Below are 24397 nucleotides of genomic sequence, written 5' to 3'. Positions count from 1 at the left end.
TGCACCCCTGGGGTGAGCCAGTGTATCACCAAAAGCCAATAAAGGAAGCAGCAAGGAAAGAAAGCATCCTGCCTTAGGCTGGCAAAGACCAGGTGCGGTACCTGCCGGTGCTTAGGGTATCAAAGCTTTCACTTCTCCCACACCTGTTGGTGTGGCATTAGAAGGAAACCACAGAAGTGAGACAGTGAAAGACACATGTTCCATGGTGTCCTGTGGTAGGCTGCAAGGCCCAGCAACAGTGACATTCACACACTGCAGTTTGCCTAAAGTTGTCCACACTTCACAGTTCCAAAGAAGCCTGCCTCCTGGGACTTTGCATCAGCCCCATATATAGACCATATAGCTTTGAATAGCAAGTTTTGATCCTAAAGGTAAAATCAGTTTGACAGTCTTTGAAAAGGGCCACGGTGAAGGTTTGCACATGACTGAGCATGGGCAGCAAAGGAGGACACACCTGCAAAGAGAATGATCTGTCGGTTTGGTGGCTGCTGTCTTTGAGCCACATCACCCAAGCCAGTTGGCCCGGAATGATGGCAAGCATCCCAGCCACCTAATGCCAGGGGGAGTTGTGGACCACAGAGCACAGTTTCACTGCAAAGTCAAGGGGACAGCAGCTGCCAGCCACACTGGAGTCAAGGTCACAAGGGGGACAACAAAGAACTTCACACACATAATCATGCAAGCAAAGCCCCCACTGACTCCATTCCATCCCTTCACCCTGCCATCTGAGCACTCACGGAGAAGTTTCAAATTTAAAGTCTGCTGGTGCTCCCAGGACAAGCCTACTTTTCAAGTCCTTAAAAGAAAATGTATGCATATATTCTCTCTCTCCACTCCCCCCACCTCTCTCACACACACACATACACACACTCTTACCCAAGTAGCCAGCTGAGTGACATAGAGGTCCCAAAAGGATGAGGAGAAGATGTGTGAGGCTGAATGACAGACCCATCATCATGTGGCAAAGCCCAGGGCAGACTGGCCCGGGAACACAAGCTAGAGACAGGCTGAGATTTGTCACGCCCCCGAGTGCTGCCCGCGCCTGGCCTGCTTGGCATTTGTGGTGGGAGTTGGCCAATCCCTGCTTTGATGTTGCTTCTGCCTCAGATGCCAGTCTTTCGGGGGCCAGTCCTGAGCTCCAGGGAGCTGGGATGGGTAGGCAGCTCTAACTACTCACAGATGCTTCTGTAGGGCAGAGCGTGAAGACACAGTACCCTCTACCCGAGGAGGATGTGATCTGTACAATGATCACCTCAGACACAAGGCGGAAACAGAGCAATCTGTCAACCAGGAGGCTTTTCATTTGCCTCCAAGCTGCCTCATCAATACTGTTCTGGCATGTATCAGAGTCACACCCCACAGAGGGTGTCCAAGGAGACTCTGCCCTCATCTGCTTCAGGGAAGATTTGCCTGGCTCAGTGCTTGCTATATCTGGCAAAGTGCTGCCAATAGAATCACACTCAAAATAACAAAGCACAAACTCTACATATGTCTTGTGTGTGTTTGTGTGTGTGGGAGGGGAGCTATGTAGTCTTTACATAGTAAATAAATATATATGCATATACACATACATATATGTATTCCCAAAGACCATGAGGGTTGAACCCAGACCTCACACATGCTAAGCATGTAGTCTACCACTGAGCTACATCCCCAGTCTCAAATCTTTTTTTACAAGAATCTTGTCTATAAAATAACAAAGTGGCACATGCCAGATGCACAGTGAAATATGCCTGAGACCTTATTATATGCCCAAAGCATGAATGCACATAATATCCTAAACCATAAAAGATGAGAGGTTATTGGCACTTAGTAATAAGCACTGACTTAAGCAGCTTGGTAAGGAGCTTTGTAACAAGAGTAGCAGACTCACTTGACAAAGGACTGACATTAAATATGTTGGGATTCACGAGCTACATAGTCTATGCCAAAGAACTTTGCAATTAAGCATAAAAGCAGTCATGGGCAATATCTAAAGATAAGTGTGACCAGGTTCTGATAAAACTTTATTTATAAAAATAGGAGGGGTGTTGGGTTTGCCCCACCCCATGTAGTCTGCCAACCCCAGCTCAGTGACCAGATCCATTCATTGTATGCCCCACCCACTGAGAACTCGTAGAGAAGGCCGACTGTGTGGCTGTACAGTGACCAGACCTTACTTCTGGGCTCAGGAGTGTGCTGTGTCGTGTTGCAGTAACAGTCCTGATCCTGGCTGAACTCCTGGGCTTGCCACTCAATAGCTATTGCCTCTGAACAAGATGCTTCTTCTACCTGAGCCTCAACTTTCTCACCTGTAAAGTAGGTGTTGCATAAGCTACTTTGCTACTCAGCCGGAAGGATTAGCACCAAGGCTTTTTCCATTTTAGGCACAGAAGAGGGCTCTTTATCAACCTATTTTTGGATAACTTGGTCAGGATGAAAGAGGAGAGGCTTAGGGAATGTCTGGAGGGAATTATGGGAGAAAGAGATAGTTGGAGAGAGAATGAAATGAATAGTCAGAACAGGCTTCCTGGAAGAGGTGGCATTTGAGATGAGCAGATTTTTCTGGCACAAAGTAGGGAGGAGGAAGAGAGAAAGGCTTGGGCTCAGTTCCTCTGGGAACTGGGTCTAAGATATCAGAGTCAGCAGCAGCAAGAATAGGGCACCCTCGGTTCAGATAGGCCCAACAGTTGAACAAGTAGCAACTGAATGATCTTGCCCAGTTTCCCTGTGTGACCATAGTTCCTGTGATGGTTTGGATGAGAATGGACCACCTAGGTTCATCTGCTTGAATACTTGGTCCCCAGTTGATGGATTGGGAATGATTAAGGTTAGCTTTGTTGGAGGAGGTGTGTCACTAGGGTTATGTGGACAGCCTTTGAGGTTCCAAAAGACCTTCACCATTCCGGTGTGTTCTCTTCTGCCTCTTGCTTGCCCAGATGTGAGCTGTCAGCTGGTCCTGCTGCCCTGTCTCTGCTCTACCATCATGGATCTAACTCTTTGAAGCCATGGGCCAAGTAAACACTTTCTTCTGTAAGTTGCCTTGGTCACTGTGTTTTGTAACAGAAATAGAGAAGTAACAAAGACAATCCCTTCATTGTCCCTCCTCCTCCTCCTCATCCTCCACCCCTAGTCATCTTTTTCCCCCCCTTTGGAGAAGTCTCATTCTATAACTCAAGATACCCTAAGACTCACTGTGTAGTTAAATATTTCAAGCAATTCTCCTGTCCCATGCTCCCTGGTGCTGGAATAACAGGCATGTGCTGCCACATCTGATTAGATCTTCATTTTCCCCCCAGCACCATGAATGTTTTTTATCCTTTGGATGTTTTGTCACTTTCACCAAAAAACCTTCTTTCTTTATAACCACATAGCATCAAACTTAAAAAAAAAAAGGATGTATTCATTTTATTTCCACGTAGTATCAAACTTAAAAAATCTACTCATTTTATGTATGAATGCTTTGCCTACATATATTTATGTGCACCATGTATGTGCTTAGTGCCCTCAGAGCTGAGAAGAAAACATCAGATTTTGTAGAATTGGAGTTATGGATGGTTTTGAACCATTGTGGGCACAGGGAATAGAACCTGGGTCCCCTGCAGGAACAACGCGTGCTTCTAACTGCTGAGCTGTCTCTTCAGACCTCAGCATCAAACTTTCTTTTTTTTTTTAAAGGTTTACTCATGTATCCAGCTCAGCTGGATGCATGTCACTCCTGTGAAAGCAAGACAGCCGGCCTCTGCAATCACTGGGCCCTGGCTGACTCTGCATTTCCATTTGATCTTAATAACAGGCTGTGAGTCTGCGACCTGCATCTTTCTGTGTGTGTCTTGGGGCTGCTCTTTTTCTGTCTGTCTTATTATTCTTCTCTGGTCTTCCCGGTACCAACAGTGGCATAGCCTTAAGTCAAACACCTTTGCATATGCTCCCCCTTTCTGCTGTTCACCAAGCTCCTAGCCAGCCTGGGACTTAGGATCCCTAGTCAGTATCCTTGGCCGGAAATTGCTGTTTCAATGTGAAGGACTCATTTTCCCTGCATGTGAAAGGGCATCTGCTAGGTGAGCTCTGAGCTCTCTCCAGCTTCACTCTATAGAGGCTGTGTTTCCTGGACAAGGGGACCCTTCATAGGGCTCTGGATAGCTGGAGGTGAGCCCCTCCTCCCCGGTATCAAATCTTGCCCTTAGCTTCACTCCTCTGTGTGGGCCCAGGCCCAGCTTACTGCTGATAAACTGCAAAGCCACATTCATAAACAGTTTCTGGGCCATCCTGCCGCTGTCGACAGGTGTCACATTCACAGTGTTTTGTCTTCATTGTGGCTCTGGGATTTATCAACCAGGCCAGAAGACCACTTCTGGAGTTTTGCCTCCTCGGGCACCATTCCAGCCCTTCCAGTGCCCGCCGTTGCAAAGGGGCCCGTAGTTGCAGACCATAGCCAAATGGATCTGTCACAGTGGCTGCCTACACTGGTTCTCTTACTATTGCTGCACAGATAGATCTCTGTGGCCCAGCTACTTCCTCCACCTAACTCCAGGGAACCAGAGTTCCTACAGGAGACAAAGGTGTCTACACTTGAGCTAGCTGTGGAGATGAACAACTGATTCCTGTAATCCTAGCACACTCCAGAGATTGAGGAAGGAGGAGTGTGGGTCAGCCTGGGCTACATAGTGAGATCCTATTTCACAGTTCAAAAAAAAAAAAAAAAAAAAAAGAGTCATTGAGATGGCTCAGTGATTTAGGCACTTGTCACCAACCCTGACAATCTAAGTTCAGTCCCAGGCCACCACATGGTGGAAAGAGAGAATCAACTCCTGCAAGCTGACCCTTGATCTCTACATGTATGCTGCACACATGCATGAACACACACACACACCATATTTTCAAAAGTCTACATGGTTGGGAACATAGTGTAGGATCCCACCAGTCCTAGAGCACTTCAAATCTATAGTCCCATCTTCAGACTTTGATGGGCAGCGGGGTGGGTTGAAGAACCCTACTGGCAAAGACTGCCCCCTCCCCTTGACCAAATTTTGGTCAGACTTCCCTTCCTCCCTCTCTTGACTAAGACTCCAGCTTGAATTTGGGAGTTCTTGTACTGGAGCTGATCTTTCCTTCCCTTCCCTTCCCTCTGAGCTAGTCTTAATGTCAATAGCAAAAGCCTTGAGTTGTATTAATGCTGTCTCCAGATCCACAGTTTCAGTAGGAGAGCCCTGCATTCTACCGGAGTCCACAAATATTTCCTGAATGCCTGTGCCCTTTCTACACTAAAATAATGGTGATCTGGATCAGCACTTCACACACATTTTGTTGTTCGCCCTCTTGGCTGACTGTTTCCATTCGGCAAAGGAGAAAATGACTCTTGGTGAAACCATGTTAATGGGTCTGGCCTCAGAGTTATTAGAGACTTGGAAATGGAGTGCATAGGAATTTTGTACACAGTCCTGTTAGGAGGCAGCCTCTCACAGCTACCTTAGCCAGGCTTGAGGGACAACTCATTTGACCCCAGCCACTTGCACCCTCTCTGTTCTTCCCACTGCTTCTGTGGGGCCAGCATCTTCTCTCCATCCTGATCAATCTCTAACCAGCTGGCTACCTCCCTCCTGGCTACTGTCTATCCATCACAGTGTCTTGGGATTGGTGCTGTACAGAGCTGGTTGACATTCCCTCAAAGATGTGTTTAACCACTCCACAGACCCAAGCAACCCGGGGGAACTGGGACATGTGACTATTCTTGCCAATAGTTCTTAGTGCAGGGGGTTCCACCCCTGAGGGATGGTGGAGACACAATATGGAAAGGACCCACAGCCTGAGTGACAGCCAGGGGATGAGTCATGTCCTACCAGGGATACTGAAGTTTTTATTCTTTAGACAAATCTATGAGGCAGTGGCTGACTGAAACTTACTATGTAGACCATACTGGGGACACAGTACCCAGGACTACCCAGAGAACAAACACCCAAAGAAGCCAGAGGTTCTACCTCAATATCTGGCTAGGGATATAGCTATTTGCCAATACTAGAGATCTGTCTACTTTTATTTTTTAGTTAGTGCATAAAATAATAGGTGTCATGTGATCACATCTCACTCATATGACATAATTTCTTGCTCTTATTTGACCCTCCTCTCTCCATCACTTCAACACTCTTCTGTATCTATGATATATATACATATATATATATATATACATGAATATATTCTTTTTACCCCATCATTAACTTCTCTTGTTCTCCTCTCCCCACTCCCTTTATATTCCTTTCTCTTCCTTTATAGACTGCCTTCTACTTCCATATTTTAAAATATCTATCATCTATCTATCTATCTATCTATCTATATATGTATATAAAAAAATTTTACCTTTCTTTTTTTGAAAAGTTTTATTATTTATCTTATTTTTGTGCATCAAGTGTGCCCATGTGCCATGCACATATGTGGAGATCATGACAACTTGTAGGAGTGGTTCTTTTCTACCAGGTGGGTCACAGGCATTGAACTCATGAAATCTGGCTTGGCAGCATGTGCCCTACCTTCTGAGCTGTCTCTCCATCCCCAATCCTGTCTCTGTAATGAAGTTTTTATGATCAGTCATCTTTGGGTAGACAACTTGCTTGTCCTTCTACCTCCAGTTACAACCAGGTCTCAATCGAATGTGTTGGCTGGTAAGCTTTATCAAACACATTTGCCTTCTTTAGGGTACTCTTCACTGTGGGCAGTTTTCGGGACACTTTAAAAATCTACCACAATAATTAACAACAAGAAGACAAATGGCTGAGCAGACAATGGAATGACCATGGCTAAGTGCTGACTGACCAGAATGAGAGAGGTGGTTCCCTGTTGAGCTGTGTCCTGAGGTATCTCAGACCAGGTGGCTTTATGAACATACCCTCATTGCTCAGAGGTCTGGTCACCAGAAGTCCAAAGTCAACATGTGATGGCTTAGATTCTCCTGTGCCTTTCCTCACTGGCTCATGGGCAACTGGGTGCCATCTGCTGTGGCCCTCCAAGTCTCTCTCCTCTGTGCCTGTGTTCCCGGTATCTCTTTGTGTGCCCAAGCCTAATTTTTCATAAGGCTACTGTCAGAGTGTATTGTGATTCATTTTAAGTCCTTGTTTAACTCAGTTGCTTTGGTAATGATCCCATGGCCTCAACAGTTCCATTCTGATGTATGGGGCAGGGGCAGGGGAGAGGAATCCTGAGGGAGCACAGTTTAGCCCAGACCAGTGAGCGGCCATCTGAATACTGGTGGCTCCTGAGTAATTATTTTTATAATTCCTTTTGAATTTTTGAAAATATTTATAATAATAAAAAGAGAAAACAAGCTACTTAGAACCACAATATAAAGGTTGAGGCAGGTCAGCCAGCCCCAAGCCTCTGTTAACCAATTTGGGGACCCTGAGGCTACACAGAACTTAGGTGTCATTGCTTTGGGGAGTTTGCAGCTACTCATCATGAGGACAAGACCCCACCCTCTGCCCCAAACACACACACACACACACACACACACTCATAGACACCTTGAGAGGAGCCACAAGGATGAACGAGAGCCACCTCCTGGTTGTCATTATTTCAGCCAAGTCGCACACCAACAGTGCCCTCTTTGCCCCCAAGAACAAAAGAAAACAAACCTATGCCCCTTTCCTTCCACAGGGGAATTGTTTTGGATCTTATCTAAAGGAAGGCATCTGCTTCTTTGCGTTCATCTTCTAATTTGACCAAATGGCCTGTGGTGGATAGAGAGGGAGGAGGAGAGACAATGTTATTAGGAGACCAGGGACCATCAAGAAGCCTCCTGGAGGCTGGCTGCGCCTTGGCTCAGAATTGGATTACAGCAGCCGGCATCAATCAATAGGCACTATTAAATCTTCTGCTGGGCTTGACAGGGAAGGCCAAGTTTGTGGAATTATTCAGGAAATCTGGCCACAGGTCAGATGCCCTGGGCCTTCGGGGTGAGTTATTTCCAACACCTGCTGACAGCTGTGGCCGGGTAGAAAGACCCTGTATCTCCATGCCTTCATTTTCCCACAGGGACACTTCCCTATGGAAACTTGAAATATGAAACTCCATGGTTCCCTTAACCCCTCCCCCTAAATGCCTCTTCTATCTCCACTTGCTGTATGAGTTGTCTGGAGTTCCACAACAAGTGGGAAGGAGAGAAGCTGGATTCCTCAGAGCCTTTGCTGCCCAAGGCCCAGAGAGGTATCTGGCCAACTCACCAAATCCTTGTATTCCAAAAATTGGGGGGTGGGGGGACACAGGGTTGCCTCTCTGAACTCTGCTGAGCAACAAAGCTTCAATGGAGGAAGTTTCCAAAAAGCAGAGGCTTTCTGTAACCCCGTAATTGCAGAAATTCTCCTTTGCCTTCACTTCCTAAGTACTGAGATCACTTTTGTGTGTCACCATGTCCAGCCCTTTCAGCCCCTTTCTACATATCCAAAGGATTATTCTGTCTCACTGTGTTGTAGGAGACACAAAGGTCTTTGTGCTCAGAGTAAGCACTAGGGGAACCTGGCATGTTAAATACACGGTGTTGTTCCTTCAAGGAAAGGAATGTGTGATCTGTTATCTGTTCTGAGTGCTGTGAGCAGATGTGGTTAACAGCCTGGTGACCTTTACACTATATGTGTGACAGAGACCACACTGGACCCTCCCCGAGACCTTATTATAAGCCAGCTTTCCCCAGGCAATCTGTAACACCCATCTTTATGGACTTTACATGGAGGTTTGATGTAGTCACATCTGATATGAATTTAGCTTATTTTGTTCCTCTAAGAGATTTATGTAAGCTTTGTTGTGCACATGGAATTGAGCTAATTAACACCAGAATACGTTTTCACTAAATTGTGCTGTGCTTAAATAAATCTAAAATGAACTACCTGGGGCCAGACTCCAGAAGTCTGAACAAACACTGACTAGTAATGCTGAACCAAACTACCTTCTTGCCTCCCAAGGATCATTATGCTGCTGGCCTAGGTGGTTGCAGAGTCCCCCACACTATATAAAACACACCCGCATTCTTTTTTTAAATATAGCTTTATAATATTTCTTCACTCGGAAGAACCAAAATTGATTTGCTCTTCTCCTTTTGATATGCAATCTGGTGGCTTGCCAACACTCACAGCATGTAACTGAGACCGCAAAACCACCTTCTGCTTCCTTACATGTGTGTATGAGAGAATTTACACCAGTCAGGACGTGGATTTTACATGTGCCGTCTACTTCACTCCACAGAGCCTCAACAGCCAACTCTTCTTCCCAGGGTTAGGGGATGAAAGTGTCTGTCTGTCTGGATGCTGTCACAGACAACCCACTGCCATAGCTGTGAGAAGTGAGACAGAGGTCCTATGGTTCTCATTTACGGTCCCAATGTAGTGGACAATGCTGTCACATGCTGCAGAGCCTTCATTGCTTCTTCAGGGGGTTGCTGGGACTAATTCCTCTTTCTAATCAATAAGGAGAGTTATGACCCATTATGTGACTACTCTTCCTCCCCCCACTCCTCTTCTTCTCCTTCCTCTCTTTCCTCCCAGTTTGTTTAGGCCTCACTTTTGAGACAGGGTTTCACTGCATAGCCTTGGCTGTCCTAGAACTCACTCTTTAGACCGGGCTGCCTTTGAACCAGGAACTTTGAATCCCTGCGTCTGGACTGCTGTTTTGCTAAACGGCCATGCAGCAAACTGCCCTTAAATGTTTCCGTCGATATCCACAGGTTTGGAGATGCTGCCTCTTTTAGAGGTTAAAGCAGAGTCTCAAAGCTGGTCAAAGTGCTGAGAGTAAGTGTCTGCTGGCCATAATGGGGCCATCTTCACACACACCCACAGCCTCAGGGAAGCCATGGAAGAGCTGGTGGGTGGGGTTGCTTTGGAACTGACACGGCTTTCTGCAGCTGTGATAACCTGCACACAATCAAACTGCACAAAATATCGACTCTTTGTGAGAGGCTTTATCTTCTTTCTTCCTCGTTACCCTGTCTTGTTTCCCTCTCTACCTCTCTATTTAGGTATTTCCTTCCTCCGTATAGGTTCCTTCCTATTTCATATATATAGACATATATGTGCACACAAAGTCGCACACCAACCAGCTTCAACCTTTCCCGACAGTGAGATCCTACAGGCTCCTCACACACGGCACACGTTCGCCGCTGAACTGAAATAGGGCTCCGTAACAGGGGCGCTCCAGTTGTGTAGGCAGGTTTCTGTACGTAGGATGGCTATGGTCACCCTACCTCCTGCCATCCCTGTCACTGAAAAGTTCTACACTCTGAAGTTAGGAGGGCCTCCCTGGGATCCCAGAGGGAAGTCCCTGAAGCCAGAGGACAGCTGCCAGGGTTTCCCAAACTCTTCAAAAGAAAGCAGCCAGAAGAGGGTGCAGGGAAGTCCAAAAGGGAATGCCGGAAGAGGAAGGCCGGAAGGGGAGGGGCTTGAACAGTTCATTCACGTTCCAGTCCTTCTTTTCAGTTCTTATCCCAGTAGTTGACTGGAAGACCACACCACCCACCAGCTTCCTTCAGCTGTTCCCAGCTCTCAAATGAGCAACTCCCTCCTTGTGTTTTCAGTGGTTGCCATGGGGAGACAAGCATTTATGTGAATTGGGAGATGCCTGGGGCTCACAGATGGAAGAGTGCCAAGTATATTTTTAAGACATCAGGGAAAGCCCGTTACTAGGGAAGGGAGCCTTCTTTCCTGAGCATCGTCCTTCCTTAGGGCCTAGTTTGCAAACGAAAAGTGGTAGAAATAGGAATTTCTTGCTTTAATTTACTAAGTGTTTTAAGCAAAAAGTTATTTTGGGTTTTGGTTTGGATGCAATAAATGGTAGTGACTGGCACTGTAATGTTCATAATATGCCTTCTCAATCCTGATAATTTTAGCCCCATGGATGGCAATTTGCTTAAAGTTTTCCTAAAGTCACACCACGACGATGAGAAACAAAAACTTTGACCCAGGGAGCAGGGTACTGAAAGTGTGGCTGGGTCCCCAAGACTTGGCTTGTAATATATCAGATCTCTGTCTTCCTGAGGTCCCCAGTAGCATTGAAATCCAGTGACCCATGTGGTGACTAGTTCAGGAAAACACCTCACAGGGACTTTGAGTTTCACTTTCTTCACTGTGAAGGGACTGAGGTAGCAGAATAAACTCCATTTTGTTTTTTATGACTCCCTTCTAAGATAACTTGCCCTTAGAGAGACATGACCCCCACCCTTGAGGTCAGAGAAAAGTCACAAAATGTCCCCGGCCATTGCAAAATAGACACAGCAGCTGCAGCTGGCTGATGACAACAGAGTGGGCTAAGAAGACATCAGTTTTTCCCAGGTCAAGGTGCTCCTTTTTTTATGTAGGCTCTCTCCCTGTGGTTTAACAAGGTGTTATAAACCAATTAGTGTAAAGATCAACATTCATGTACCCTCTCATGCAATGCCAAGGCTTGGAAACGCCACGCTTGCGGGTTTTTCCTTTATAAACCCCTTCACCTAGACCTTGGGGCTGCTCTCCTATCCTGTCGCATCAGGAAGGTTTGTGGCCTGAGCTCCAGCTTGAATAAAGACTCTCATGTGCTTGCATCAGAGTTGTGACTTGTGGTGGTCTCTGGGGTTTTTGAGATCTGGGCACAACAACTGCCCCACTGGGTAATGAGCTGTTGGCAACCACAGTCCTGTCCACTTCAAATTCCAAAGCATCTAAACTAAGCATGAGGTAAACGTGGTTCACCAAATAGCCCCTATCAGTATCCAGACCTGAGCTTTGATGGTTGTAAATGCTACCTTCTGTGTGAAAGGGGCATTGTGGGTAACTAAGATACTTAAATCAAGGAGACAATCCTGGGTTATCTGAGTTCCTAAAACATTGCAAGTGTCCTTTTAAGAGCCAGGCAGAGGCTGGGGTTGTAGCTCCATGTTAAAGTGCTTGCCTAAAATGTACAAACCCCTGGCTTTACACTATAGCACCACAAACAAACACAACAGACTGAGAAGCAATATGTAGCATGGCTGAGTATAAACACAGAAAGAAGCTGGGAACCAAAGACTCTGAGAACCTCAGCTTAGACCTAGAAACAGTGAAGGAACTGAATCTTCCTGGGCCCCTGGCCTCCATCTACTGGAAATGATCTCAGACTTTGGTCCTCTAGAACTGTAAGAGAGTTGGGGGTGATTTGTGTCCACAGGAAGCTAATGAAGTCACTCTGCAGTGCGCTGTAGCAGTAGATTTCAAAGTGTGCACTGTGGGCCTATAGCCTGGAGGTACCTGAAGCATCGAAGATGCTTAGGGCCATTCTAGAACCCTCAGAATCTTGGTGGGGTCCATGGGTCTGCATGTTAGCGAGCCCCTCACTGATTCTGATAAATGGTTAGCTATGGCTAAACCTCCTGATCACCAGGAGAACTTGAAATGCTGACCATGCTAGGTGGGTCTTGCATGCAGAACCCAGCCCAGACTGTGTTATGGAAGAACTGATGTGGGGTGCTGCCCTCGAGTACTGTTATGGGAGTTATTGCTACAGAGTGCTGCCCTCCAGTTTAGACTGTGCAGACCTTTGGATACCTAGAAAGACATGCTGGAGTCTGCAAAGGGAGGGGAAGGCCAGCAGGGCTTCTGGCCCCAGGGCTTACAGTCACATGCCCAGAGGGGCCCAAAGAAGTAGATATAATTAGAAGAGTGAAGCAGCTGTGAGGCAGGAACATATGGAGACTCAAGATGGTCAGGAGCAGATTCTGTACACGATTGGTTCGATATGCCATCCCAAAAGGAGGGATCAGGACCACCAAGTCAGTCAGCATCCCAAGAGATGCCATAAATATATTAAAATATAAAACCATCCACATTTTAATCATCAGCAATGAAAACAATTTAACCTTTAACTCCCTGTTCTCTCCATGGTCCAAAGCATAAAGGCAGTCACCAGCAGTGACCAGCAGGCCAGCCAGGACAAATTCTCACAGATGACTGAGAGAAGCTCCCTGTGGGTGGGATAATTGTGTCTGTGTAGACACATTGTTGACTCTCATTGGAACTTAGCTTAAGGAATAAATTCTCCCAGAGTATGTCTGTGGGACAGAGACTGCTCTGCCCACTTTACAGACAGGAACTTGAGGTTCACCCTAGTGAAGATAACACCCATCACAATTCAGTTCATAACCATGATGGTTTGAGCTCAAACCCAGTACCCATTACTGTGGGGAATGCTGTAAGAACAGGTACTTCTCTAGCTGTCAGAGAGCATTATAACAGAAAGGTCTGGGGCTTGGGCTTTGGTAACAGTCATGGGCAGAACTCATGGGCATTAGGAGCACTTAAGGAAGGTCAGTCACCAGCCTTGGTGTGTCACATGGAAGCCAGAGGCTTTTAGTCATGCTGCTTTTGTGTGATCATGCATCAGAGGAAGGCAGGCCTGGGTATCCCAAAAGGGAATGGAGAGGATGGAGGGGGAGGTCAGGACAGCCAAAGGAGAGCCTTCCACCTCTCAGAGTATGTCTGTTTTTATAGAGTTGGAGAGGGAGAAGGTACCTGCTTCTGTAGAGGTTTGGGATACGGGTGGCAGATGCCTGAGACCTCCTAGAGAGCCCTGTAACTTAAGGACGCTCTCTGATTTTATTATCCAGAGGAAATATGGGGAAGCAAATGAGAGGAGATGGCTTGCAAGTGCATTATGGGACATTAAACAATAGCTGATCAGCATCAGACACAAATAAACGACCTGCCATCTACCGCCAAGAATCTGGATGGTCCCCAAATGGTGGTCTGGCTGGCTTCCAGTCAGCAGAGTGTGTAGCTGGGCATTGTGTAGACTACAAAAGTAACAACGGAGGATTCCGGCACCCAAACAGAATCGTGTCCTTCCGCATGGTCACACTCTACTGCACTAGGTTTGTGTTCTTTCCTGATCTGGATTATGAAATTTGGATCCACAAATACCCTGGAAAGTCCCCACTTGCCTTTCTGCCTGGCTGGGAAACCTTTTATAGAGCTTTTGGTCATGTAGGCAGAGGGTAGGATGGCTCACAGGCCTGAAAAGGTTTGTGGAAGTTGTCTTGGTTACAAGGAGATTCCCCATCCTCCGTAACACCTGACTCATTCTGATTTTTAGGTTCCCACTAACATAAAAAAAAAAAAAAAAAAAAAAAAATACCAGAAAGATCAACCAGTGGCCGGGCAAGTCATGCACACATTTATAAAGCAATGTCAAACTGAACGTGGAGGTGTGAGTCTGAATCTTAGCATGTGGGACAGATACCTAGGCCACTCTGACGTATGTATTGAATTCAAGGTCTCTCCGACAATATAAGGAGATCAAAATCCAACAACAATAACAACCACCTAAATCAGTATTCAGTTGTTGGAACTTTGGATACTGACCACTTGAAGACAAGGTGGGAGGGAAGAGATTGTGAAGAATATGGAGAAGAGTTTCCATGGATGGAGGGCAGCCTTGCAGCCACTTGCACATTTATCCAGGCCTGAGGCAGATTCGGTCTACACTGATAAAAACCCTACACTTAGAGGCAGGATTCCGGTTTCCAGATCTCCCACAACCTGGCTGTGTGGCCTTGGGTGAGTTATCTAACTTCTCTGTGCCTAGGTATCTTGTTCAAAGAAGCAAGAGTGTTACGGCATCCCCACCCCAGGTGTGTGATTTTCATGTATCATGGGAGGTCTGTTCTCCCAGACATATTGCCTAAATGTCTGTGCTTTATCCTTCTAGAAGCCATAACCATTGGACTCCACCCATAAGTGGACAATAGCACCAAGTCTGTAGGCGCAGACAGAGCACAGCCCCAGCCAGGGTCAGCCCATAGCATGCCAGATGAGATGACCTTTAGGTGACCCACAAAACATGAACTTCAGCAGTAAATAATTCTAGCTTTAAGTATTGGAGGGTAAGTTTATTACCCACCAAATGGCCAAGGCAGGGCACTCCAAGCTCCTGGCACTTTTAACAGAAATTGTTCTGGGTTGTATCTGTCACTTTGCTGCCTTTGGAAGCTCAACAGTTTTTCAGTGTTCACTGAACCATGTGTGATCACCGTGATGAGAACCAGTTCCTATACAGCAGTCAGGGTCACCTGCCAGGGTTGTATGTCCCATCCCCCACAACCATATTTTGTGGTCTCAGAATCATTCCCCAGTTCTTTACCATTTTTCTTCCCTGTCATGCTATTTGGCCCAAGTAGTCTCAAACTTGAGCTTCTCCCGTCCCAGGTCACCAGAGGGCTGGGTCACAGGTGTGCACTGTTATACGAGGCACCTGCAACTAAGTCTGATGAACTATGTTCCCTCCCTGGACCTGCATGATGGAAGAAAACCAACTCCTATAAATTGACGTCTGATTTCATGTGCATGCCTTACTACCACATTAACAAATAAAACTGCAAATATAAATGTATAAAGACATACATACACACACTATATATACATATATATTATGTAGATTATATATAATCTGCCCATTATCATTGCATCTGTTCTAAGCAGCGTGAGCCTGGAAGAATAATGTTCAGAGTTAACAGACTGGGCTGAGAGCTGAGATAGCCTGAGGTAGTAGTCTAAGTGCCTGAACTAGAGCTAAGATTGATTTCATGGCCTCAGTGGTGCTTCCTGCTCCTTGCCAGGTTCTCCTCTGCCTCCCCGGAGGCTGTTAGGTAATGTACACCTGATTCAGAAAGCTGGAGCTATTAGGTGGTTCAGCAGTGGGGTTCTTCCTGAAGAAAAGGATCATCCCCTGTCTGACCTCCCACTGCCCCCCTCCCATGCTATGCTTACACACACACACACACACACACACACACACACACACACACACACACAATGTGGGTGAGCTCTTCCTGCAGGCCTATGGCAGACCTTCCTCCACCACAGTCCTGGAGGACTCGGAGCCAGTGCTGTGGCCTAACTTTAGAATACCTACTGCATCCTACTCTGCCCAGTGACACCCTGAAGCACTTTATACCCCACCAAGCACACAGCAGATTCTCGTGTAAGGTCCAGTGGGCTGCAAGAAATGGTTTTCCTGTGTTTCAGCATCTGCACGGCTTACCTTCTTCAAAATGGTGAGAACCTACAAAGCTTAGAATAGAGGAGTTCAAATCCAATCTGATTGCTGGTGAGTATTTTAAAGGACACCTATTGTCCTGACACAGGGAACAGCTTCATTGCAAGGTCTGAATTCATTCTAGATGATGTGTTTGACAGCCATCGCAACTCAATGAGGACAGAGTGAAGTGACTCCCACAGGAGACCCCAGACACTTGTCAAGACTGGTAATGGTTTCTCTGGTTGCCCACTGGCCAAATGCCTGAAGCCTACATTTCCAATCACCAGATCCAGGGTGAGCAATGTATCTAGAGGGCCTTGTGTCGCTGGGGGTGTAGCCCAGAGGCAGAGTACTTGTATGGTTTATTTACCTGTGCCCAACACATGAATCCCACGGTCCACATCAAGGAGTTCCAACTACTAGACTTTGGCTTGGGGTTGGGTTTGGCCAGGCTCTGCAAGCGGTGGTAGTGGTGGTGGTGGTGGTGGTGGTGGTGGTGGTGGTGGTGGTGGTGGTGGTGGTTGGTGGTCTGGCTCCTCCCTGCTCTGGTCCCTGTGTGATATCTATTATGCATGAAGCCTGCTCCTGCAGCACACCAAGGCTTGTGGGATCTATTTCCCCCACTTCCTTTTCCTGCCTTCTCAAGCACGGAGTGGTAGCCTTTCTTCAGTCAAAAATCCCTGTGTCCCTCAACATCGCAGGTGTCCTTGACCCCATGCCCCTGAAAGTGAGCTCTTCAATCAAGTTTTTACATTGAAGCTGCATCTTGTCACTGTAGTACCCTGACCAGTACAACCTTTAAAAACCCCTTCTCTAAGAGAGGTCTACACTGTGTGGGCTCTCTCCTGAGTAAGCATGGCAAAGAAATTACAGGTTCTTTCCTGTCTAGATTTATGAAGGTCTTAGTGACTTTGGCTTTGCATAAATTAAATAATTAAAATTTATGGAGATCCAACCCCAATCTACAGATGCAAAGCTTGTTTTTTTTTTTTTTTTTTTTTTTAATTCTTTCACTCAACAAGTAGCTACTGAGCATCTACAGACCCAGCACTATCTGACACTGAAAACATCTATAGTTACAGACACACAAGACGACAGTCCCTGCCCCCCATGGTACACGGCCTATACCCATAAGTCAGATGGCTCATCAGAGGCAGAGCTGAAACCAGAGAAGTGAGTTTCCCTAATTCTTTTAAGTCCTCAGCAGATTCCCAAAGCAATCTATAACCCAAATATAACACAGAAGCAAACACTAGGTCAGACCAAAATTAGCTACCAAGTCCTCTTGGGATTTTTGAAACAGGGTCTCACTATGTAACCCAGGCCAGTCTTGAACACATCATTCTTCTTCCCAAGAGCAGTTTCAGGTGGGTGGCACTGTGCTCAGCTGCCCAAGTTCCCAGCGGGTCAGAGAATAATGATCTACAGACTATATGAACTCCTGAGAGAAAAGCCCGCTGACACACACTCTTGCTGACACAACCACCTGCTTCTGCCCCCCCCCCTCCGGTATTCTCTCCAGCCCTCTCTTCTTTGTCTCTCTTCCCTGCCTCTTCTGTTTCTCACACTTTTATAATTAGCCTCATGGAGATCTCCCTGTCACTCCCTTAGGGCCTGCGGTTTGCCAGCACGGCTTGACCGTGAGCTGTTTTTATGAATGGAGAGGGAGGTGGGCGGTGAGTCCGGAGGAATGCTCTCCTTGTGTTTCACAGGCAAAGACACAGAATCAACTTCAGTGCATAGAAATTAAGGACTACGGGTGCCTTAGAACAGTGGCTGAGATGAGCTGAGAAGGGTATGGAGGAAGCAAAAGCAGTAAGCCTCGGGCTCTGCTTGCTTCCTCAGGCCCTCCAGAGATGTTCAGATTTCCTCAGAAAGCTTTGAAAAGGCTATGACAGTAACCCAATACTTCCCCTATACCGCGTAAGCTCGGACAAGGGCAACAGCCTAGTGGTGCCTGCAGAAAATGTTGCCCGGCTGGCCAACCAAGCAAGCCTTCTTCAATCTCCCAGCCCCGCACTCAGAAAGACACATCTGGCTCCCCTCTGGGAGCCCTCACCACTCCTAGCACCTCTAGATGGCTTGTCAGAGCTGAAGAGAAGAAAGTCCAACAGGAGAGCAGTTAGGGCTGAGGAGACAGCAAGCCCTGCTGACAGTGGCCAGGCAGAATCCCCTGCCCTTCAGCAAGGTTGACAGAGATGCCTGAGGAGGTCAGAGAGATTTATAGAAACATCTGGGATTCACTTCTCTAGAACGTATACTTCTCCATCCCCAGCTCCCAATTCCCCGATCAAAATGATTCATGCAATAAACAGGCAGCAGAGATACAGACACAGAAGCAACGGTTTAGTCTGGCTTTGGGCAGCCAAGTAGCGGACGGTTGGAACAAGGGCAGAAGGGCCTTTGGAGAAATCTCGGGTGACAGGAAGCACTTAGGGGGGGTCGTTGCCCCAGAGCCTTCCTCTGCTAAGAGTAGAGTGGCAGAAACACCAGGATATTGCAAGACAATCTTGGTCCCCCCACCCCCTTGCAGACGGAAGGAGGGAAGTCTCGGCAATCAGTTACCTGCTGAAATTGGGAGGACACGGTTGATGAAAGTCGGCTGAGACACGACGGAGCAGAAGAAGAGTTGGAGATAAATTCCCAAAGTCATTGGATTCAGGACAACCATGCTGCCAGGTCTGGTAAATATCAAAGTAGAGGACAAGGCTGCTGGGAGCCTCTCCTGGCTCAGCTTTGTCCTGACTGCTTTTTGCCTCCCTCCCCGCACCCCCCCTCCGCTTGCCTCCCTCCCTCCCTCCCTCCCTCTCTTTTCCCCATGCCTTTATCAAGAAAGAATGCCAACCATGTCCCATTAAACCTTCTCCGCACTACACAGGGTTATATTTATCTCAAGCACTGGGTCAAATGCCCACATTAAAATTAAGATGTCAGAATTTTCTTTCTTTTTTTTTCCCCCCTTGGAGTCTGAGGTAAGTAGCTATGGAAAAGATGAGAAAGAGGGCAGCCAAGTCTCCAATGTTTACCTGCCACCACCCCCAAGAGCAGATGGGCTTCTTGCTCTATTACCCACCATGAGCTATAGACTTGGGACACAGGTGTCCTGCCCTAGCACTAATCAAGTCTCTGGTATAAACTGCCTTCCCCCGAGGACAAGCGGCTGGCCTGGGACAGTTTCACTCACCAGTGACAAATGCAAGCCGAACTGGGACTTTCTGCCGGGGAACTTGCATCTCCAAACAGCTGTTGCTATGAAAAGATACCCCCACCCCCACCCCCAGAAGCCGCAACCCTTTAACCTCATGCAAAACAAAGCAGATGGAGAACAGTAAAAAGCACATTAGAGTGAGCCATTTGCCACCAAATTGTTCTTGGAGCGAGCAACAGCAGCTTCAACTTAGTCTTGGTTAGACAAAATTTCCAGGAACAAAAGTAATTCCAGGGGCTAGAGAGATGTCTCAGTAGTTAAGAGCGTGTACACACAAAAGTTTCCTTCCGACACCTGTGCTGTGTGGCTCCCAACTGCCTGTGGCTCCAGTTCCAGCTCCAACCGATACCCCTGCTCTCCCTGGGCACCTGCACTCATGTGGACGTACCCCACGCCCATACCCCCCTCCCATAAACATAATCTTAAAAATAAATAAAAAACCAAAAATATTCTTAAAAGAGTTTGTAAAGACTATTATAGTGATCCTTAGATTAAAAAACAAAAAAACAAACAAACAAAAAAAAAACAAAAAACAAAATGCCAATTCACAGAGTTGTTTGATTAGCTTTCGTTTATGAAATATACTCATTGTAAAGGTTTATTCGGATCCAGTGAGTGCTGGTACTCATCTTAGGCAAGGTGAGCTGAGGCTGGGGCAGAGAGTATGGTGCTGCCACACTCTATGGTTCAGAACCACACTTGGCCCTGATTCAGCTCTAAGTGGCAGAAGACAAATTGTCTGACCCACTGTGTGCCTTTGCTGTCTCATCCGAGAGACAGAGACAGCTCCCTTCACAGGGTTGTCGGAAAGCTGTGGGATGAACTGTACTCAAACTAGAACTTAGAGGCAGCCCAGTGAAACCCAAGGAGCTGTAGGGGGAGTACAAAAAACCCAAACACCTTACGTCTCTGAGTGTTTGTCACTCACGTGAGGCTAATTGATATGACTGATAAAAAGCTGTCATTGTCACCACAGGAACAGCTGCCCTTTGGGGCCCCACAGAGATGTGCCTACAAGCCGCCACTCTTAAAGGAATTCTTAGGGAATTTCCATTTTCCAGTGTATTTTGTGAACCTCTTTCTTGTGATGATACCCTATTTCAGATAGGAATGTCGGCTGGAGAAAATAGTTCCTGTTAAACATAGGTACCACCTGACTGAAGAATTGTGGGAAACAGTCAACTGCCCAGTGGTCTAGGTTAAAAAATATACATTGTTCGTAGGAATGAAAACAGTAGCCTATGGAATGCAGTCACTAAAAAATAATATAGGAAGGGAGTATACCTCAGTGGTACAGCCCTTGCCTAGAATGTAGGAGACCCTGGGTTTGAGTCCCTAGCACAGAAAAGATGCAAAAGTCTTTGTACCAAGTGGTGCTAGAAAAAAATGGAACTTCAACATACAAAACAGAAACGAAGATTAACCCTTTCTTACCTTATCCCACTTGTAAGAATTAGTTCAAGAGTGTGATGGTTTGTATATGCTTGGCCCAGGGAGTGGCACTATTAGAGGGGGTGGCCTTATTGGAATAGGTGTGTTGATGTGGGTGTGGGCTTAAGACCCTTACCCTATCTGTCTGGAAGCCAGTGTTCTGCTAGCAGCCTTCAGATGAAGATGTAGAACTCTCAGCTCCTCCTGCACCATGCCTGCCTGGACACTGCCATGCTCCCACCTTGATGATAATGGACTGAACCTCTGAACCTGTAAGCCAGCCCCAACTAAATGTCATTTCTAAGACTTTCCTTGGTCTTGGTGTCTGTTCACAGCAGTAAAACCCTAAGTAAGATGAGGACCTAGGAAGAAGGTTCAGTGCTTGCTGTACAAAGCATGAGGACTCTAATAAGATCCTTAGAACCTATGTAAAAGAAGACAGGGTGACACATGCCTGTAAACCTAGGGCTGGGACTGCTGGGTCCCAGGGGAGGGCTGGCCAGCAGTGTTGCAGAAGCAATGAGATCTGGGTTTAGTGAGAGACTAAAAACACTAAGAGGGAAAGGTAGGTGAGAAAGACAATGCCAACCTCTAACTCCACACAAACACATTTGCACATGCACACGCGCCTGTGTACACCCTGCAATGCTCTCACCAGACACACTACACGAGTGCACACACACACACACACACCACACACACAATAAATGAATAAATAGAGACTAAATGGTTCATTGGTTCAGAGCACTGACTGTTCTTCCAAGAACCAGCAACCACATGGTGGCTCACAACCATCTGTAATGGGATCTGATGCCCTCGTCTGATATGTTTAAAGCAAATGGCAGTGTACTCATGTATATAAAATAAATAAATAAATCTTTAAAAAAATAAACGAATAAATATAATAAAAAATAATTAGTTCAAGTTGAACAAGCCTATGATCACAGCTCTTGGGAGGTTGGACAGGAGGGTCGCAGGCTATTACAGCAAGACTTACCCTAAAATATCTGTCCAAAATAAACCATAGACCTAAATATAGGATGAATCTTAGTGCATTACTTTCCTACTTTCCTTGTTGCTGAGTTTGACAGAAGCAGCTTAAGGGGTTTATTCTGGCTCAGAGCTTGAGGGTTCAGCTTTCAGTGGGGAAGGCATGGCAGTGTGTGAGGCAGCTGGTCACATGGCACTGGCTGTCAGGGAGCAGAGAGAGCTGGATGCGGGTGCTCAGGGGTTCCCTCCTTCGTATTCAGTGCAGGACCCCAGCCCATGGACGGTGCCACCACTAATCCGGGTGGGTATTCCCTCCTCGGTTAAGCCTCCCTGGATTTACTCTCACAGACATGCTTAGAGATGTATCTCCTAGCTGACTCTAAATCCCATCAAATTAACACTTAGGATTAACCAATCGCCTTTAGTAACAGTAAATTAGTATGTTAGGTGCACACATTATGTATAAGAACAGACAAAAAGACATGTTACACATGAGATGGCTAAGTGGGTAAGGTCTCTTGCCACCAAGCCCAATGAGCTGAGTTCCTAGGACTCATGAGGTAGAAAGAAACAACCAGCTCCCAAAGGTTGTTCTCTCACTTCCATGTGTGTGCTATGGCCCACCCACACTCACTCACACAGGTGCACTTACACACATGCACACACACATTCACTCATATACATGTACACTGACACACGTGCACATACACACATGCACACTTATACATACTCACATACATGCACACACACATGCACACACATACACACGCACATACACACTCACACACATGCACACTCACACACGTGCCTATAATCACACACATGAACACTCCCATATGCATACTCACTCACTCACACTCATGCACATACTCACACATATACATGCACACTGACTCCCACACATGTGCACATACTTGCACACATGCATACTCATACAATGTGCACATACTCATGCACATACATACACACAAAATAAATACACAATTAAGTAAATAAATACTTTTCAGAAGAAAGTTCAGACCTGTGTACTGACACGGAGGCTGTCCGTGGACTCTTGTGGAGTGTAAGGATGTGGCAGTGTATCTTACTCTCCTCTCCATGTGCCACACACTCTACATTCATTCCTTCCACTGCTGAACAGTCAGGCAAACTTTATTATTTATATACACAGATAGAAAGATCTAGAATGTTTCAAATCCTACTAGAGACTTCCTTTTTAATCTTATAAATTGTTGTATTATGTAAGATGTTTAAAAAAAAATTTCTCTTTTGTTTTTTCAGATAGGATTTTTCTGTGTACAGCACTGCCTGTCCTAGAACTCACTCTGTAGACCAGGCTGACTTTGAACTTACAGAATGCTGGGATTAAAGGTGTGTGACTCCACTGCCTGGCTTTTTTTTTTTTTTTTTAATTCTTTTATTTGTACGTATGTGTGCTTTGCACCACATGCATGCCTGGTGCCTAAGGAAGTGGTGAGCCTCTCCATGTAGTGCTGGGAATTGAACCCAGGTCCTTTAAGAGTGCAGCAAGGGCTCTTAACCACTGAGTCAACTCTCCAGCCCAAATTCTTACAAAAATGTAAACTTTCATTTTATACAATGCAAGGGGTTAAATTCTATCCAACCAAGGAGTAAAGAAGAAATTAAAAATAGCATTTCTTCTGTATGTTTCAAGTTCAAGTCCTTTGTGCACATTTCACAGGGGTGGACGGAGTTATTGAGTGGCCCTGGCTTACACACACAGCTCCAAAGCTGGTCCTTCTGGCCCAGATTTTACAGTGGTTCGATTCCACAGAGGTCCCAGCGACCTCTGTCAGTGCACCAATAGGCAAGACACAGGCAGTGAGAGGCCTCAGTTTGTCCTCTGGAAACTTCATCTTAAATCAAGACCAGAACTGTATAAGCTGGAGCCTCACAACTGTTTGGGTGGAAGGCCTGGGAGCTCAGGCAAATCACACACACAGAGGCGGCAGTTTGCAGTTTCAGCGGGAGACCAGAGGTCAGTCTTCCTCTTTCAGGGAAGAATCACACCACCCAGAGCTTAGTCACAACAGTGGCAACAATCTTCCCCAATAGTGCTGGGCTGGGAACTCATTCTGAAAGACACTGTTTAAGAGGTAGAGGAGGGCCAGCAAGATGGCTCAGCAAGTTAAGCATTTGTTACACAAACCCAATCCCCAAGTTCCTCAAAATCTACAGAGAAACTAACAGGAGAGAATCAGCTCCACCAAGAAGTTGTCCTCTGACCTCTACACGCACCCCATGTCATGCAGACACCTATATATTGTGTTGTAGTGATGTATATGTGCATGTCTATGTATCTAGCTAGCTACATATACATCATGTACTACACAAAACTTTAAAATGATAATAAAGAGTAGAGCAGTTCTCACGTTGAGAATTGCTACCTGTTCTATGCCCTAAGAGTGAGAACCCCTGCAGTAAAGAACCCCACTGATCACTCGGTCCCCCAAATGTATCTGACTCGAACCCATTTTTATTTAGTGCTATGCCTTCACTGCTGAAATGGACTGGACCGTCATAGTGTGAGCCAGAAAAACGCCTTCCTTAGGTTGCTTTGGTCAATGTCAGATCAGAGATGGCAGCTGAGAGTCACGTCTGTGGGCGGCAGGCACAGCGATTCCAGAGAGGCTGGCCCTTGCAGTCTGCCTTGCTTTACGGCCTTCTGAAGTACATTTTAGAGCCATGAAACACAGATCAACCGTTACTAGAAACCAGATTCAGAAATGGCCAAGAGCCCAGGGACAGACA

The 24397-nt window shown here is 46.4% G+C and overlaps 1 protein-coding gene across 4 annotated transcripts in view; it reads right to left on the bottom strand.

Annotated features, from left to right (window-relative positions):
• The window catches only part of COLQ (collagen like tail subunit of asymmetric acetylcholinesterase), a 52579-nt gene extending 33904 nt beyond the window's left edge, over window positions 1-18675 (bottom strand). For 2 of the 4 annotated variants that reach the window (XM_080926867.1, XM_080926869.1), the window contains exon 1: window positions 18562-18675. In XM_080926867.1, the coding sequence (XP_080782993.1) occupies window positions 18562-18667 (106 nt within the window). In that variant the 5' untranslated portion in view covers window positions 18668-18675. Of the gene's footprint in view, window positions 1-876; window positions 972-18561 lie in introns of those variants that run through there. The other 2 variants (XM_080926868.1, XM_080926866.1) reach the window with 2 other exon arrangements.
• Window positions 18676-24397: the final 5722 nt, after the last annotated feature.

The sequence above is a fragment of the Micromys minutus genome (assembly GCF_963924665.1).
Source record: "Micromys minutus genome assembly, chromosome: 12".
Lineage (NCBI taxonomy): Eukaryota > Metazoa > Chordata > Mammalia > Rodentia > Muridae > Micromys > Micromys minutus.
The sequence above is the reverse complement of the archived record's forward strand: the minus strand, read 5'-3'. Positions and strand labels throughout refer to the sequence as shown.